At 40.8% G+C, this 19,389-nt stretch overlaps 1 protein-coding gene across 2 annotated transcripts in view; it reads right to left on the bottom strand.

The window, feature by feature from the left end:
* Positions 1 to 19,389, bottom strand: part of LOC132379621 (inactive carboxypeptidase-like protein X2) — a 188,616-nt gene that overhangs the window by 77,383 nt on the left and 91,844 nt on the right. For both annotated transcript variants that reach the window (XM_059947753.1, XM_059947752.1), the window contains exons 5-6: positions 16,041 to 16,125; positions 10,377 to 10,527 (exon numbers count right to left, since the gene is read on the bottom strand). In XM_059947753.1, the coding sequence (XP_059803736.1) occupies positions 10,377 to 10,527; positions 16,041 to 16,125 (236 nt within the window). The remainder of the gene's footprint in view (positions 1 to 10,376; positions 10,528 to 16,040; positions 16,126 to 19,389) is intronic.

Genomic DNA, 19,389 nt, shown 5'->3' with positions numbered 1-19,389 from the left:
CTTTGTGAGGTACTTTGAAGTGGGCCAGTAATGTAAGGTCATTTGCAGCATTAAACCATGAACTATGATCATATTCACCCACTTCTTGTATTTGCTTTATGCTAATTTTAGAGGCAAACATTCATATTGCAAAACACTCTGAGCTCCCAAAAGCCAACACGTACTGAAAAAGTAACAGAAAGTGGATCTAAATACAATTTATTTGGGCTTTTTGTAGTCAATATGACCTTCTTTCGGTGTTGAGAGCGAAGGATGTGCAACTTGCTGGGAAACTCTTCTTTGCACAGTAGTTTGACATTTCAGAGAAATTTGGATAGGTACATGTATGGGAGAGATAGGGAGAGTTATGGTCCAGGTACAGATCGATGGGACTAGTCAAAGTAATAGTTTAGCGTGATGTAAAACAGGAGATCCCAACCTTTTTCATGCCATGGAACAATATCATTAAGCAAGGTTGGGAACCCCTGGTCTAGAAGACTGTCCAAAGGGCCTGATTCTGTTCTATGACTCTATGGTTCATGAGACAATTTATTTTGCCACCTTGCCTAGGTTGAATTCTGGGATATTGGAATCAATGAGCTCACTCCTGGCATGATGCTGACTAACTCTAACACCTATATCCAGTGGTGTGATCATGGAAGCATGACAAGCTGTGTCTGTAACTCCATGCAGGCATGGGAAATTTCTTCCTATGTTTTCTCAGTCAGTCTCAGCAAATGCAACAAGTTTGCTCAAAGGTTGACAGTGACAATGAAACAGAAACATTGATAGTCTAAAGTCCAACATGAAAAAAAAGCTTCAGTAACTGTAATAGAGGATCCAGAAGAACCTGCCATGTCTGTCAGTAGCAAAAGTTCACACAACACTTCAGGACTCTCTTCCAAGTGGTCTTTTCACGTATCAGTGACCCTTATATTGGGAAGGTTAAGTGAAGATAAAACTAGTTTATACCAAATCAAATTTGTCGACTGTCATTTTCCACCAGCCTCTGCCTAGTACTGTAAACGCTAATGTGTTTCATAGCAACTATCAAACAAAAACAAAACACAGTAGAAATGCTCAACAGTTCAGGAAGTATCTATGGAGACAGAAAAAAAAGAGTTGGTGTTTCAGATCAATGTCTGGGGAAGTTTATATAACAGATGTAGTTTATTTTGCAGAGAATGGACATGGGTGGGATAAGAAAGGGAAAGTTTGTAAGAGGGTAGAGATTAAAATAAGTTACAGATTGATGTTGATTGCAAGATGGGGAAAAGCCTAGTTAATGGCAACCAATCGATCTGGAAGGGTAAATAGAACAGGGAAGAGAAAAAACAAAATAACAATACTTGGAGCTATGATGTTGTGGCCATTACAAAATCTTGGATGGCTCAGGGGGGCAGGAATGGTTACTTTGAGTGCCAGGCTTTAGATTTTTCAGAAAGGACAGGGAAGGAGGCAAAAGAGGTGGGGGTGTAGCACTATATATCAAAGGTAGTACTGCTGCAGTGGCACGGCTGCAGAAAAGGAGGAAGTCATGGAGGGATTGTCTACAGAGTCTCTGTGGGTAGAAGTTAGGAAAAGGAAGGGGTCAATAATTCTACTGGGTGTTTTTTATAGATGACCCAGTAGTAACAGGGACAGCAAGGAGCAGGTAGGGAGACAAATTCTGGAAATCTGTAATAATAAAAGGGTTGTCATGGCAGGAGATTTTAATTTCCCAAATATCAGTTGGCATGTCCCTACAGCGAGGGGTTTAGATGGGGTGGAGTTTGTTAGATGTGTTCAAGAAGGTTTTCTGACACTATATGTAGATAAGCCTACAAGAGGAGAGGCTGTACTTGATCTGGTATAGGGAAATGAACCTGGTCAGGTGTCAGATCTCTCAGTGGGAGAGCATTTTGGAGATAGTGATCACAATTCTATCTCCTTTACCATAGAATTAGAAAAGGATAGGAACAGATAAGTTAGGAAAGCGTTTAATTGGAGTAAGGCGTAATATGAGGCTATCAGGCAGGAACCTGGAAGCATAAATTGGGAACAGATTTTCTCAGGGAAAAGTACAGAAGAAATCTGACAACTGTTCAGGGGAGATTTGTGTAGAGTCCTGGTAGACTACAGTAAACTGTGGTGCACAAAGGCTGTTGCAAATCTAGTCAAGAAAAAAATCAGAGCTTATGAAAGGTTCAAAAAACTGGTTAATGATAGAGATCTAGAAGATTATAAGGTGAGCAGGAAGGAACTCAGGAAAGAAATTAGGAGAGCCAGATGGGGCCATGAGAAGGCCTTGGCAGACAGGATTAGGGAAAGCCCCATGGCATTCTACAAATATGTGAAAAGCAAGAAGACATGAGAGAATAGGACCAAGTAAGTGTGACAGTGGGAAAGTATGTATGTAACCGGAGGAGATAGCAGAGGTACTCAATGAGTACCTTACTTCAGTATTCACTTTGGAAAGGATCTTGGCGATTGCAGGGATGCCTTACAGTGGACTGAAAAGTTTGAGCATGTAGGTATTAAGAAAGAGGATGTGCTGGAGCTTTTGGAAAGCATCAAGTCAGATAAGTCACCAGGACCGGATGAGATGTACTCCAGGCTACTGTGGGAGGTGAGGAAGGAGATTGCGGGGCCACTGGCAATGATCTTTGCATCATCAATGGGGATGGGAGAGGTTCCAGAGGATTGGAGGGTTGCAGATATAACCATATAACCATATAACAATCACAGCACGGAAACAGGCCATCTTGGCCCTCCTAGTCCGTGCCGAACCCTTAATCTCACCTAGTCCCACCTACCCGCACTCAGCCCATAACCCTACACTCCTTTCCTGTCCATATACCTATCCAATTTTACCTTAAATGACACAACTGAACTGGCCTCTACTACTTCTACAGGAAGCTCATTCCACACAGCTATCACTCTTTGAGTAAAGAAATACCCCCTCGTGTTTCCCTTAAACTTCTGCCCCCTAACTCTCAAATCATGTCCTCTCCTGACTAGATGTTGTTCCTTTATTCAAGAAAGGGAGTAGAGATAGCCCAGGAAATTATAGACCAGTGAGTCTTACTTCAGTGGTTAGTAAGTTGATGGAGAAGATCCTGAGAAGCAGGTTTTATGAACATTTGGAGAGGTATAATATTATTAGGAATCGTCAGCATGACTTTGTGAAAGGCAGGTTCTGCCTTACGAGCCTGATTGAATTTTTTGAGGATGTGACTAAACACATTGATGAAGGTAGAGCAATAGATGTTATGTACATGGATTTCAGCAAGACATTTGACAAGGTACCCCATGCAAGGCTTATTGAGAAGGTAAGAAGGCATGGGATCCAAGGGGATATTGCTCTGTGGATTGAGAACTGGCAGAAGGCAAAGAGTGGTTGTAGATGGGTCATATTCTACATGGAGGCCAGTCACCAGTGGTGTGCCTCAGGGATCTGTTCTGGGACACCCGCTATTCGTAATTTTTATAAATGACCTGGATGAAGAAGTGGAGGGATGGGTTAGTAAATTTGCTGATGACACAAAGGTTGGTGGTGTTGTAGATAGTGTGGAGGGTTGTCAGAAGTTACAGTGGGACATTGATAGGATGCAAAACTAGGCTGAGAAGTGGCAGATGGAGCTCAACCTAGATAAGTGTGAAGTGGTTCATTTTGGTAGGTCAAATATGATGACAGAATATAGTATTAATGGTAAGATTATTGGCAGTGTGGAGGATCAGAGGGATCTTGGGGTCTGAGTCCATAGGATGCTTAAAGCTGCTGCGCAGGTTGACTGTGTGGTTAAGAAAGAATACGGTGCATTGGCCTTCATGAATCATGGGATTGAGTTTAAGAGCCGAGAGGTAATGTTGCAGCTATTTAGAACCATAGTCAGACCCCAGTTGGAGTACTGTGCTCAGTTCTGGTCGCATCACTGCAGGAAGGATGTGGAAACCATAGAAAGGGTGCAAAGAAGATTTACAAAGGTGTTGCCTGGATTGAGGAGCATGCCTTATGAGAATAGGTTGAGTGAACTCGGCCTTTTCTCCTTGGAGCATTGGAGGATGAGAGGTGACCTAATAGAGGTGTATAAGATGATAAGAAGCATTGATCATGTGGATAGTCAGAAGCTTTCTCCCAGGGCTGGAATGACTAGCACGAGAGGGCACAGTTTTAAGGTGCTTGGAAGCAGGTATAGAGGAGATGTCAGGGATAACTTTTTTTACACAGAGAGTGGTGAGTTTGTGGAATGGGCCACCGGTGATGGTGGTGGAGGCAGATACAATAGGATCTTTTAAGAAACTCCTGGACAAGTACATAGAGCTCAGAAAAATAAAGGTAACTCTAGGTAATTTCTAAGGTAAGGACATGTTCAGCACAGCTTTGTGGGCTGAAGGGCTTGTATTGTGCTGTAGGTTTTCTATATTTCTAACAGAACAAAATGTGCTAATATAGAAATGTCCAGTAGAAGGGTCTTGGTATGAAATATCAACTGTCTATTCATTTCTACAGTTGCTGCCTGGCCTGCTGAGTTCCTTCAGCATTTTATGTTTGTTTGTATGTGCTTTGGATTTCCTGCATCTACAGACTCTGTAGTGCTTAAGATAGAGAAACTATTAGTTTCTCGAAATCTGGAAAAAAGAATAATGCTAAAATTGATTAGTAGGTACGGCAGGATCTGTTGAGAGATAAGAACGGTGTTTTGTAACTTGCATGGTGAGGAGTATTGAACAGTGATCCTGGCTCTTTTTCATTCTTTGTGACTGCTGCCTATCCTGATGAATGTTTTTCAATTTTTCTTTCGTTCAGATTTCTGACATCCAGAGTATTATTTTTTGCTTTGCATTTACCAAAGAAGCTACAATTGCTTTCATTTTTAGCTAAGATGGCCAAGGAGAGATTTATTAGATTTCCAATGTGTTTTGATAGGATATAAATGGAATGATTGCTTTCACTGGTAGACAGGGCAGTAACCTATAGAAACAAATTAAAATTAATTGGCAAACACACTAGGCAAGACACAATGAGAAAATTGCTATGCGTTGGGATATCTTGGCTGAAGCAAAGCAAGAAAAAAAATCACTGTATCATTTAAAAGAACACTGGACAAATAATGAAAACAAGAACTCTGACAGAACTATGGGGGAAAGATCAAAAGAACAGATTAATTGAAAGGTCTTTTCAAAATATTGCCATGGTAAAATGAAGCAAAAAAAATCTTGAGTGCTGTGTGATTCTAGTTACATACATGCCCAGAGCATACAATGAGATAAATAAATTAAATGTGTAATAATTGGCATTAAAATCTTTCTCAAAACATGTAAAAATGAATCATGTTAGGCAGCAACAAGCTGTCAGTACACGATCTGCTTTTATTGCTTGTACGTTAAAGTTCACTGTTTATAAAATTGGATCCTCTTCCAACAATTTTGTTACATGTTGTAAGGAATATTTTGGTTTGCTTCAATTAATCGGAGAATCACAGAACAGAATAAAGTCACAACTAAGAAAGCTATGTGACTCGAACTACTTGGGCCCCATACACAAGAGTGTGACCAGAGGGAGGTTAAATAGGTTAACAATTTATTCCCTAGATTGTGGGGAGATTTGATGGAGACGTAGAAAATTATGAGTGGTAAAGATCAGTTAAATGCAAGCAGACTTTTCTACTGAGGCTGGGTGAGTCTACAACTAGAGGTTAAAGGTGAATGGAGAAATAGTTCAGGGGAACATGAGGGGGGAACTTCTTCACTCAGAGAATGGTGAGAGTGTGGATTGAGCTGCCAGCACAAGTGGTGCACTCGGGGTCAATTTCAATGTTTAAGAGAAATTTGGATAGGTTCATGGATGGGAGAGGTATGACGGGTTATGGTTCAGGGGCAGGTCAATAGGACTAGGTAAGTTAATTGCACAGACTAGATGGGACAAAGGGTCTGCTTCTATGCTGAGGTGTTCTATAACCACTCTTCCTTCCATGCAGTGCCCACTGACAGCTGGGTTTTTTTTAACATTTAAATTACCATGCAGTTTTCAGGCCACGTAAAAAATTTCTGCTCAGAACAATGGTTGGCCGTGCAGTTGTAAAAAACATAAGAGGGAACGTTGCCTATGACTTTTATGACTTCTATGAAACACACAGAATATTTTTTCTCTGAGTCACATCAGACCATAAAAAGAAAACCAAGTTATATAATGAAGTCAAAATCTCCAGTTATTTGACAATGAGTGGCAAAGGAACAGTCGTTAAAGGCATTTTGTCTGAACAAGAAGAGGTGACAAATGATTTTGTAGAGTAAGTGGGCGATGTCTCGAGGGACATAGGCCAGAGGCAAAAGGTCTATAAGGGAAGCACTGAAGGATTAGACAAGAACAGAAACAAGAAGAAACTGATATCATGAATGGAAAATCCTACAAAAAATAGTGATACAGCCCAGTCCATCACAAGTAAGAACCCACCACACCTCTAAAGATCCAAACAGAGCGTTGTCACAAGAAAACAGCGTCCATCATCAGGGACCCCCACCACCCAGGAATGCTCTCTTCTCACTGCTGCCATCAGGAAGAAAGTACAGGAGCCTCAGGACCCGCACCACCAGGTTCAGGAACAGTTATTACCCCTCGACCATCAGGCTCTTGAACTAAAGAGGATAACTTCACTCAATTTCACTTGCCCTTTCATTGAAATGTTCCCACAAACTATGGAATCATTGCCAAGGGCTCTTCATCTCATATTATTGATGCTTATTGCTTATTTTTTTCCTCTTAGCTCAAGCTGGTAAAATCTGAGGTTCAGGCATAGCCAAGCACACTCATTTCTCAATTGCTAGGAACTTTTGGACTATTCTAGTGGTGTTTAGCATTGTGGCTTTCTGAAGATTTACACAGATATTGCTGTGTAGCCCTAACTGTTTAATACTATTGTGTAGAGTCTTTTGGATGATACCAGTTGCAGATATTACTAAAAGGACAATGTATACCCTGTTCATGTTCCAAAGTCTTTCAATTTCCTCTTTTCACTTACTGATTTCTGTTAAGTTTGTTTGGAATAGTTACATTTATATGTTTCAAAGTGCATTTATTATCAAAGAATGTATAAATTATACAGCCTTGAGATTTGTTTGCTAAACAGGCAGTCGCAAAGCAAGGAACCCGAAACAACCCAATTAAAAAAAAGACCGAGCCCCCCTCCCCCCCCAGTGCCCACAGAGAAAGAGAAAACGCATTCTGAACCAAATTAAGTTCTTCAGATCCAAATCCCCGGAGTAGGCCCAAAGCGTCGGTACTCATCATATTAGCAGGGCAAATGGCTGCAAAGTTTGTAGTCATGAGGCACAGCAGCCAGGGCAGTCTTACGGACTTAACATGGCAGAGAGAGAAGCCCCCAGACTATCTGGGCCACTAGTTAAATTGTCCAAACTTCGCATTAGGATCTGGCCCTGGCGCCGGCAAATCACTCTGGGTCTAGAATTCTCTGCCGAAGAAACAGTTTTCGACCTCTTTAAATTGGCTTGACACCCAGAGCGATCCAACCTTGCCTGACTCTTGACCCCCTGTCTTTCCAGTCAATGTGGACCGGCATTTAGATTGTCCAAACAGCGGATTGTATCTCGCATTAGGATCCAGGCCTAGGTGTGGCAAATCGCTCCGGGCCTTGGACACACCGCCCAGCGATTTGCTTCAGACCTGGATTTCACTGTCGAAGAAGCCGCTATCGATCTCTCCAGATCAGCTTGGTGCATCGAGCGATCCACCCTCGTACCCAGGTTAGTTGGACAGGCATCAGAACTCCTCCATCCCATCATCTCTCCTCTGAGTTGTTCACTCCGCCCAGAACGGTTCCAACTCCAAGTGAAGTGATTTTGCAGCGCAGCATCAGGACACATCCCACAAATTCGCTTTGTCTTCACTCACTTATTCATTATTTGTGGAGATAGTTTACCAAAACTTACCTCAAAACAAAAGTGTTATTAATAATGGTTTTAATCGAATTCCTTTGGTTTCGAACTACCAGTGGCTGTCACACATTTTCGGTAGCGCCATCTTAAACCATATTAAGTAAGATGTTCCTGTTTGTTTATCCTGGATTATTATTATTTCTTTCTTTCTTTTTGTATTTGCACAGTTTATTGTCTTTTGCTCAGTGGCAGGCTGCCCAGTTGGTGTTGTCTTTCATTGGTTCTATTAAGCTTGTTGCATTGATCGAGTATGCCTGCAAGAAAGTGAATCTTAGGGTTGTGTACGGTGACATATACAGTATGTCCTTTGATAGTAAATTTTCTTTGAACTTTGAAATAAAATGATTATTTCCATTGAAGAATGATTATTTCCAGTTACTAGGCTGAGATATCGGAAGTTAGTGCTGGTCCATGTGGAGAAACAGAGGCAATGAACAGGTGCAAGCAGCTGAGTTCTACACAAAATGCCTATGACACAGGACAGAGCAGAAACACTGCAGGGGAATAGTGGAGAAATATGACAGAGTCATTAGTCACAGAGCATAGTTCATGGATTTGACATTCAGCACTCTAAATCTGACTGTTTCTAGAGCACTATTGCAGCCCATCACCCTTATAAATGAAAAATCCAGCACTCCATCAAGTCCAGCTAATGGCAAGCACTTACACTGAATGATGCACTGAGCATGTGAGTGGGAAGCATTGGGGTGTGTGAAAGAAAAATACACAATGGCCTACAGCATCATCTTGTTTGGCTCTTGGTTTCTGAGCGCTGGTACTTGAGTCTCAGGGATCTTGTACCTTCTACAGACAAAATCCCTGAAAGCATACTTGCTAAGTCATTAACAACTTTTGTCTGTGTCATTATGAATGTCTGTCTAATCAAACAATTGAATATGAGACATAAATAAGAATTCTGGCATAATTTCTGGCATTATCTTTAATGTTTACTGGCATTACACAGAAACATAAAAAAACCTATAGCACAATACAGGCCTTTCGGCCCACAAAGTTGTGCCAAACATGTCCCTATCTTAGAAATTACTAGGGTTATCCATAGTCCTCTATTTTTCTAAGCTCCATGTACCTACCCAACAGTCTCTTAAAAGACCCTATCGTATCCGCCTCCACCACTGTTACCGGAAGCTCATTCCATGCACTCACCACTCTCTGCATAAAAAACTTACCCCTGACATTTCCTCTGTACCTACTCCCAAGCATCTTAAACATATGTCCTCTTGTGACAGCTATTTCAGCCCTGGGAAAAAGCCTCTGACTATCCACACGAACAATGCCTCTCATCATCTTGTACACCTCTATCAGGTCACCTCTCATCCTCCAATGCTCAAAGGAGAAAAGGCTGAGTTCACTCAACCTATTCTCATAAGGCATGCTCCCCAATCCAGGCAACATCCTTGTAAATCTTTTCTGCTCCCTTTCTATGGTTTCCACATCCTTCCTGTAGTGAGGCGACCAGAACTGAGCACAGTACTCCAAGTGTACTGTGCTTTTTACAATGCTGCTGTTTTTTTTTCAGTTAGGATGTGGACTGTATTTTCTCAGTGTCTCACGGGTATGCAGTGTTCTTTGGATTGTTTACATTTCATGTCTAATTGTTTGTCTTTGGACTAGCTTAGGTTTTTTACTTTGTTTTGCAAGTGTCTCATTTGGGATCATGGGGATTGTTAAACTCCCTCTCATTTTTATTCAATTTAAGATCATTTAATTAGCACAGTATTTTCAATACATTGCATTGCTACATGCTCCAGGGTGTATTTCAGGGGGGTGGGGGGGCATGCCAACTCTTCTTTGCTTCGTCATTGTGGTTCCTTGAATGGTGAAGCTCAAACCAAGTTCTTCTGTGTTTCAGAAATGATTTCAGTTTGTCAGGATTATGGATAGTCTGCTTGAGTTTTTGTTAGATTTGCTGATTAGTCTCTAATTCCTGCACTTGAGTTTGTTAGTGATCCTTACAGCTGCAGCCTAATGATGCACTAAGTTTCTGTTCAAGAAAATTATTGTGATTAAGGAGTCCTAGTGTAAGAGGCTACAGAATTTGGATCATCTGATCATACAATCTATGAATGTAAGATGCAAGAGTAGGCCGGATGACTCTCAGGCCTGTGCCATTATTCTAAGTGTTCATGGGTAATTCTGCTCATCAAGTTTGCTTTCTGACCCATAGATCCTGAATTCCAAATAACGCCAATGTCAACACTGAACGTTTTCTGAGGAAGAGAATTCCAAAGGTCTCCTCCATTCAAGTCTGCTGCAAGATGGTGATTAATATTTCTCCCAGCTTCAATAGCCATGCATAGGATGTAGAGTCTAAAGCCTCGTCAATCAAAGCATGATGGTTTGGTTATACTCTTCCATGAAATTATTATTTTAATTACTAATTGAAAGCATGCAAGTAAGTATAGTTCTACGACCTACTGTACAGCGCCAGAACCAAGTTTTACCTGGCATGGGACAGCCTAGGATCTCCACTCTCATACAGATGTCTCCATTCTTGCGCCAACTACGAGGATTTATCCTAATAAAACGAGCAACTATTGGAGCAGGGAACTCGTTCAGTACAGGAATCTCTTTCTCTTGATTCGCTGGAAATATCTGAGAAGATAAAATGAGTGACCAAAATAGAGCAGAATAAAAATGCAGCATAACATTTTGAAATCTGTAATAAACTGCAACAGTATGTAGCCAAAAGCAAATATAACAGATGTGTCTTATGATTATGATCCAGCTTCCTAGAGTGAAAATTCCTTTCCGCCTGCTGTGGACCGGTCAAAGCTCTCACGATTTCTCCAGTTCAGCAAATGATGGATGTATTGGTATCGTTAGCAGACACTGGACTGTTCATCACTGTTAAAGATACCTTAATTTCCAGGGGAAGTCCCATCACAAGACTTTGCTGAACCAATTTTGATTTTAGAAGTTACCACTTCATGGATAATTTGCAATCGTGAAGGTATTCTCCCAAAGAATGACATAATGATCCAAGTAATTTGCATCAACTGCTGTAGTGATGTGGCTTGCTTCTGACCTTGAAGAAAGCTGCTATAAAGCTCCAGTAATCTCTCTGGTGTGGAGGCCAGTTTTATGCTGGTGTCAACTCCAGGGGATCTCTGGCTTCCAGCAAATAAGATGCCAATTAGAAGTTCAGCAGCCCAGTACACTGAAATAAATTTCTTGGACAGCAAACGAGAAAATAAATACTGTAAGCTATAACATTTAACTAACTTTTTTTGGCAGTACACCACAATTTTTGTATTAAGGCTGAAACTATAAAATCACAACATGCTTAAAATCTACTTTCAAAACTAATTTGAAAAAATGGACCAATTATTTTTAAGGAATGACACTTTGCAAGTAAGACCAATCCCTCAGTTTAACTTCTCTTTTCTGAAGTGGCTGAAAGAAGAATAAAATAAGACACTGCATTTAGTAAATTATTTATAGGGGTGCTTCTGCTAATTATGAATCCTATCACAAATTATATTGGTACAGTACGGTGCAACATTTTTAAGCACATATTATATATCTAGGGACCTAAGACTTCTGCACAGTACTGTATTTGTCAATGTAGAGTGGAGAGCAAGTTTGCAAATCTGGCAGGAACAAAGGATGTTGGGAACGACAAGGATGGAGCACTGTGGGAGGAGTGTGAGACAGGTGGCAGAGAGGGTGTGCTAGGGTGGGGGGATAGCATGAGTGCAGACACAGCCAGCCCTGAGACACAGGCTAAGGACATTTGATTTCAAGCAATTGATCTACTGAGCATTACAGAATGTCTTTCCGATGCTTCCCACTCCCTCCCCTCTCCCTTCCCCTTTCTCCCTGCCCCCTCCCACTCTCAGTCCACAATAGAGACCCATATCAGAATCAGATTTATCATCATTCACATGTCATGAAATTTGTTTTTTTTTTGTGGCAGCAATACAATGCAATACATAAAATCAGTGCAGTACTGTGCAAGAGTCTTAGACATCATAGCTATATCATAGAATCATAGAAATCTACAGCATATTACAGGCTCTTCAGCCTACAATGCTGTGCCGACCATGTAACCTATATATTCAGTATGTACCTAAGACTTCTACAGCCTATTGTATATTACAGTAGTAACATCAACAGCAAGACCTACACATGAACAAAGAACAACTACATTCAAAACAACCTGCAAACAAGATCTTTTTGGTATTTTCTCTCAACATTGCATTTCTAAACAGTCCATGACAACCTCCTCCCACTGGAACATGACGCTGATGTTTTAACATGTGGTTTATAAGCAGACTTTCACTTTATTCCTCGGAAGACGGTTAGAAGGAGGAATCAATAATATTATTGTTTGTTCAGCATTTCCATCCTCTGAAGGAAATTCCAGTTCCAATAAATTGAAGAGAGTTAGCAGAATTTTGAGGAGACTAATCCAACAACCATTTTTGCAAAGGTTGAAAAGATGTCCATTTTCCACATCTGAACTAGGAATTTCTGCAGAGCAATTAGATATAATCTCATGCACTTGCGGTTATGTGATTTAATTATACTATGATATTGATCTCAAAGAAAATTCATGCATGCCCTACAACTTCCATAAAGGTTGAGACTCAGCATCCGAGCTTTCTTGCGTGTCTGATGTACCATTGCATGGAGGAAAACAGGTAGCTGTAAATGTGGCTGGGCCACTCCTGAAGAAGCAGTCCTTGGCAATGCTCTTGAACACTTAAAGAGGACTTGCAAGCCAGGATTATTGTGCTGGGAACCCACATTGAGTAAGTTTTCTTTAAGTAAAATTATATAGCTCTTCCTCAGGTTCCTCCCCTACACAGGTACATACATACATTCTCTCTCTCTCTCTCTCTCTCTCTCTCTCACACATACACAATCATCGGTCATCCAGCCAAGTCCATTAATCTACTATCCGTCTACTGACCTGTCACTAATTTGCTGAGGATCCCTTCTCCAACCGACTGACACCCATTATATCATTATATTACAAACATCCCTTTCACCCCTCCCCAACCCTCCTAGCTAACTACCAATCTTTGATTTTCCCAGCTCATCTAGCTAATCGTAACTTGCATCCCTGTAGCGAGCCCACAATTCCCAATCTCCACCACATGAAATCACAATCCTTTGATGGCTCTGCTCAATGGTCTCCTCCTGTTTCTCTCAAACAATCCACTGTAAATTAAAACCATCTCATTTTTTTTTGCACTTGGCAGTAATGTAGTCCATGCCATAGGCTCTGTAGACTACCTTGTTTTACAGGAGTGAACCCCTTGAAAAAAGCAATTGTTGCCCAATTGCAAGTTTCCACAATACCATCCTTTTACATTCCCCATTCAATGCAAAATCTACTGTATATAAAGATCAAAATATACTTCCTCTTGTCCTCACCTACCACCCCACCAGCCTCTGCATCCAGCACATAATTCTCTGGAACTTTCGCCATCTCCAACGGGATCCCACCATTAATCTTTCCCCCCCACTTCCTGCTTTCTGCAGGGATTGCTTCCTATGTGATTCCCTTGTCCTTTCATCCCTCCCCACTGATCTCCCTCCTGGCACTTACCCTTGCAAGTGGGACAAGTGCTACACCTGCCCCTACACCTCTTCCCTCACTATCATTCATGGCCCCAAACAGTCACAGGTGAAGTGTCGCCTCACCTGGAAGGAACCTGTTGGGGTCATACACTGTGTCTGGTGCTCCTTGTGTGGCCTCCTGTACCCGATGTAGATCGGGAGACGGCTTTGCTGAGCACCCACTCTGTCTGCCAGAAGAAACAGAGGATCTCCCAGTGGCCACCCATTTTAGTTCAACTTCCCTTTCCTATTCTGATACGTCAGTCCATGGCCTCCTCTACTGTTGCAATGAGGCCACACTCAGGTTGGAGGATCAATACCTTGTATTCTGTCTGGGTAGCCTCCAACCTAATGGTATACATATCAATTTCTGAAACTTCCAGTCATGCCCCCCCCCCCCCCCCCGCCTTCCCCTTCACCATTCCCCATCTCCTTTTCCTTCTCTCACCCTATCTCGGCCCGAAATGTTGACTGTACTTATTTCCATAGATGCTACCTGGTCTGCTGAGTTCCTCCAGCATTTTGTGTGTGCTGTTTGAATTTCCAGCATCTGCAGATTCTCTCTCATTTCTGAGACGTCAAGGAATGGTTCTGACAGCTCTGGCAAATTTTCTTCCACTTTTCTCTCTAAATCGACTTTGATCCTTGCTTCTCTCACGGTTCCTTCTTTCTCTTTATACTGCTCTCGACCATACCCCCTTTCCTCATCTTCGGTTGTTCCATGACCCCTATCACAGTCTCGCTCACGGTCCCAATCCCGCTCATACACTTCCGCCTGCTCTTCTTTCTCACGTTCCTTCTCTCTTTCACATCTCTCTCTTTCCCACTCATTCTTTCTCTCCATCTCTTCTCTCTTTTTCAACTTCTTGACATTCTTATTCTTGCCTTCCTTTTCCTTCCAGTTTCTTGGGAGTATATCTGACTTTGCTAATTTCTCAAGAAATTAGGTCTCATTTATCCTCTTCCTTTTCCAGCGCACCTATGTCATCCTCCTCTTTCTTTTCCTTTTTTTTCTTTCTAGGATGTGCCTCTCGGTCTTGGGAAGGTGCATATAGTTTACTAGAATATTCTTATTTTAATCCTTATATTGCCCACCTTAGTGATTTGATCTGTGCTCTTCATCTTCTCATTTACATCATCTGACAAATCCTCTGTTTTCATGTTTCCATTGACTCCACTGGCCTTCCATTCATTCAACAGGACTTTGACCTTTGCATCTACTTTTACGAGCAGCTTTTTAATCTTCCACTTAAAGTTCATGTAATAACCTTAATGGACATTAAGTTGTCCAAAAAGGTCACAGAGTAGACTCTGGTTCATAACACTCAAGAAAAAATAAACGCTTGTGATTTTCCTGAAGCTCCTTGAAGTCTCTTCCAGCTCAAAACCAAGCCAGGATTTGGAAGTAGCTATCTGATTAACACATCACAAGCTTTCTGAGGTATGTTGCCTACAAAAACTGTTGTAGGCTGAGCAAGGCTTTTGTCATTTTCACGATCCACCGCACATTACGGTCCTTTCTTGGTCTAAAGGTAGCACCAGCACCTGCTTGCTTCCTGTTGGGCATTGATTCGTGGTGTACAGCATGGAGACAGCTGTGGCATCATCTAGTACTTTTCTTAATTTACTTTCAGTTGACTCTATTACAGGGGATGTGCTGTGTAAATGGTGGATGGATCTCCAATCAAGTTGTAGTTGTCTCAACCAATCATGCTCCAGAACACTAGCCCTCCTGAATCTACATTTACAAACATGTTGGTTGTTGCATTTCACTGCTACAAATGTCATTCCCACAGGAGTTATCTTTTCTCCAGTGTATGTTCTTAGTTCTTAGATCTTTCATCAACAGCATGCAGATTAGTGCTCGTTTTGAAACTGCAATTTGACCTTTTAGCTTTTTCTCTTCCATTTATTTTTGTCTTCCCGATATGCTACACTTTAAAAAAAAATTAACTGTTTCTCTCTATGGGTTTTTTAAAAACTTAACTGTTCCTCGCTGTGCTTTTTTTGTTTATCCTGAATGTCTCACTGTGCTTCAATAGGTGGTTAGTCATGTCGGGTTAGTTTAAAACTTCCTCAACGCCACTGTTAGGTTTTGTAACTCAAAAACTTAAAACTAATTGCAAGAAAAAGATGGGAGCCTAGGGAAACAAGTCTTAGTTCATTATTACTTTAGATGAGGTGTGCATAAATGATGCAGTGGCGTGATAACATTTTCCACTCACATACTTAGTGCAATATAACCATAATTAGTATTTAAACAACAAAGGATGCTTAATCAAGCAATATATTTGCAATCTTATTCAAATATTGCTGATATATTAAATGCACAACACCTGGATGAGAAGCTGATAGGAAGAAGATTCCTCCACAATTCAGTGTTTCCCCAATGAAAATTAAACAAAATGAGTCATTCCTTTCTTTCACATTTATGTTTTGTATATGCTAATTACCTTTAATTTACATTAGTTCGACACAACTTTAGGTAGTTTTTCTAACTTTACACATAAAAATTAATTCAGAATATTGTCACTCACCATATCATCTGATCCATTCTTAACAGTGACCCAACTATAGCTGTCATTGCTCAACAAAACACTGTATGATGTCACCCAGTCACTCCTGCAATGGGGAAAAATCCAATCAATAAGATATTTTCTTGGACTTCCTGATGTTTCCAGATTTTTCCTTCTTTAATTTAAATATAATGAAATTTAATGTAAGGGAAAGAGAGTTGATTATAAGAAAACACACAATAACTTTGTCCATACCAACACAAGGGTAGGCAGGCAATTTTAATCTGTAGTACAGATTGTACATCAAAGGTAATACCTGTTCTCCCAGAAACTCTCTCAGCAAAGACATATCAATTGGATTTGAAAGAGCATTTTGATAAAACCTGCAGATATAATGCAGACTGTTTTTGTTAGAAAACAGGATATGAACACTTAATTCATTTGAACAGAGATGTTTGGTTATTTTATTGCAGATATCGCTTAATCATTATGATGTAAAGTTGTTGACTTTAAACATTCACCCAATTTCCTGTTCCATAAATACTGCTTGAATAGCTAAGCATTTCAGGCATTTCCTATTGTCAATATTCACATTATTTTGCTCCTCTGTTGCTATCTGTTGAAGATGATGCACTTCTGTCAAAACTTAATAACTAAGCATTGCCTGTATGGATTGTATGTAATACCACTTAATGTACTTTGGATGTGATTAATATGTGATATAACTGAATTCCTCATCATATCATTATGAAGTGTAATTATTTAAATCTTTGATCATTGAAAACAGCTTAACATCCTCTCAGATGTTGCTTCAACTGCTTTTCTTGTCAATCTGTCATTCCTCACCCTCTTCCTGGTTCAGTACTGTTACCTTCTGCAAGAAATGCAGAATAGATGCAGAAAGAAGATCCATAGGTAACTGCATTTCATTTGTTTTTCACATCTAGAGTTGCATCTGTAGTACAAGAAAACCTATCAAATATGTGAAACAAGTTACAACGAGAGTGAATGCTGTCTTTAAACTCACTTCAAATCATCCATTTATACTGGTTATTTAAACATGCTCTCTGCAACAACAAATGCAAATCATAGTCAAACTGCGGAAGAATAAGGCTGCATCCACACTACACCAGATAAATCCGTAACCAAAGCTTTTTCTCTTCGTTTTTACCCTCCGTCCACACAAAAATGGTGTTTTCATCCCCCAAAACCAGAGCTTTTCAGAAACGCTTTCCAGGGTGGGTATTTTTGAAAACGCTGCTCGGGCAGGTCAGTGTAGATGGAGTAACCAGACTTTTGAAAACGCTATCAGATGGCAGCGCGCTATTTCATTGTTTTCTTGAACACAACCTAACAATTTCGGAACAGACAGCAAGGAGACTGAAGCCAGAAGAGTTAGAAATGTACTCACCAAATACTTTGACCCATAACTTACTGAATAAATAAGTATACTCACTTTGCCGTTTTCTGTCCCTGCTCGTATGAAGGTGGTTTACCTATTTATGCAAGTACTTCTCTGACAATAAATGTGTAACAGTCTAATGTAACATTGTATGGAAATACAAGATAACACTGACGCAACACAAATGCTGGTGGAACACAGCAGGCCAGGCAGCAACTATAGGGAGAAGCACTGTCGACGTTTCAAGCCGAGACCCTTCGAAGTCCTGACAAAGGGTCTCGGCCCGAAACATCGACAGTGTATCTCCCTATAGTTGCTGCCTGGCCTGCAGTGTTCCACCAGCATTTTGTGTGTGTTGTTTGAATTTCCAGTATCTGCAGATTTCCTCGTGATAACACTGACACAGACATGTTTTATACATTTAACAAGGTGCTTTATTAATGCAACAGAGTTAGTCAGTTTTTCAATGTTCATCATCAGCCGGGTCAATCTGTCCATGAACTCCGTCGGTTGCCGCCATACGCTCCAGTATTTGTTTTTTTAGTTTTAAGTTCTCCTGCACGAGAGCCAACAGCTGTCCACCGTTTTAAGTTTTTCTAGTCTGTAACTACACAAACGCGCACTTTCAGAGTGAGATTCGACACCAAACACGTCGCTTGTTTTCGGTAGATGTGTCCTGCGCATGCACAGGAGGAGGAGATTCGCCAAAATCTCCCTTTCAGTGCGGATAGAGATATTTTCAAAAACACATAGTGTGGACGCCTATCGTTTTTATGCGAAACCAGCGTTTTCAAAATTATCCGGTCTAGTGTGGATGTAGCCTAATTTGGAGTCTAATATTTCCTGTAAAAATATTTAATGATGCATACTGCAGTCAGGATTCACATGTAGCGCATCTGGGAGTAATTTTAGTAACAACAGGAAAGCAGTATTGGCAGGCACCTACCAGTCTCAATCCAGCTGACAGGAGACATGTCATTCATTTCAAACTCATCACCTGCAGCCTATTTAAACCCATAGTCCTTGTTCACCCATACAAACCAGTCAGTTTCAACCAGTAGTTTCTAGCCTTCAGCTAAAAAGTTCAAAGTAAATCTATTATCAAAGTACATACTATATATGTCACCATATACAACCCTGAGATTCATTTTCTTGTAGGCATACTCATTAAATCTACAGAATAATCATAACAGAAGCAATGAAAGACCACCCAGTTTTCGTGTTCAACCAGAGAACAGAAGACAAAAACTCTGCATATACAAAAGGAAAGAAATGATTAATAAAATAAGCAATAAATATTGTGAACATGAAATGAAGTCTTTGAAAGTGAGTCCATTCATTGTGGGAACATGTCAATGATGGGCAAAGTCGGGTGAAGTTATCATCTTTGGTTCAAGTATCTAATGGTTGAGGAGTAATAACTGCTCCAGAACCTTGTGGTGTGAGTCCTGAGGCTCCAAGATTTTCTTCCCGATGGCAGCAGTGAGAAGAGAGTGTGTGCTGTCTGGTGGGAATCCCTGATGATGGATGCTGCTTTTCTACGACAGTGTTTCACGTAGATATGCTTAATAGTTGTGGTGGGGCTTTACCCGTGATGGACTGGGCCACACCCATTCCTTTTTTCTAGGATTTTCCATTCAAGGGCATTGGTGTTTCCATACCAGGCTGTGACTCAATCAATATACCCTCCACCAATGTTCTCTCTAGGATGTGTGCACGCACACATCTTTTGCTACTAGTGCACAAAGGAACTTAATCTGCACACAAAAAGTTGTCACCCAGTACCTCAATGGCATTTTAACTATATTTCAACATATTAAAGTCATATTTCGTTTCGACATATTAGCCAGATTTCATCACCTAGCCTGCTTTTAGTTCTTATAATATATCACTCTGCAGCTGGTAGCAGATCTTGCATACTTGCAGTTGTCACTGTGCAGGCGTGTGGAAATTCTACAGCCCAAAGAC

Source organism: Hypanus sabinus, chromosome 22, assembly GCF_030144855.1.
Source record: "Hypanus sabinus isolate sHypSab1 chromosome 22, sHypSab1.hap1, whole genome shotgun sequence".
Classification (NCBI taxonomy): domain Eukaryota; kingdom Metazoa; phylum Chordata; class Chondrichthyes; order Myliobatiformes; family Dasyatidae; genus Hypanus; species Hypanus sabinus.
Note: the sequence above shows the minus strand (reverse complement) of the source record. Positions and strands in the feature narration are given on the sequence as shown.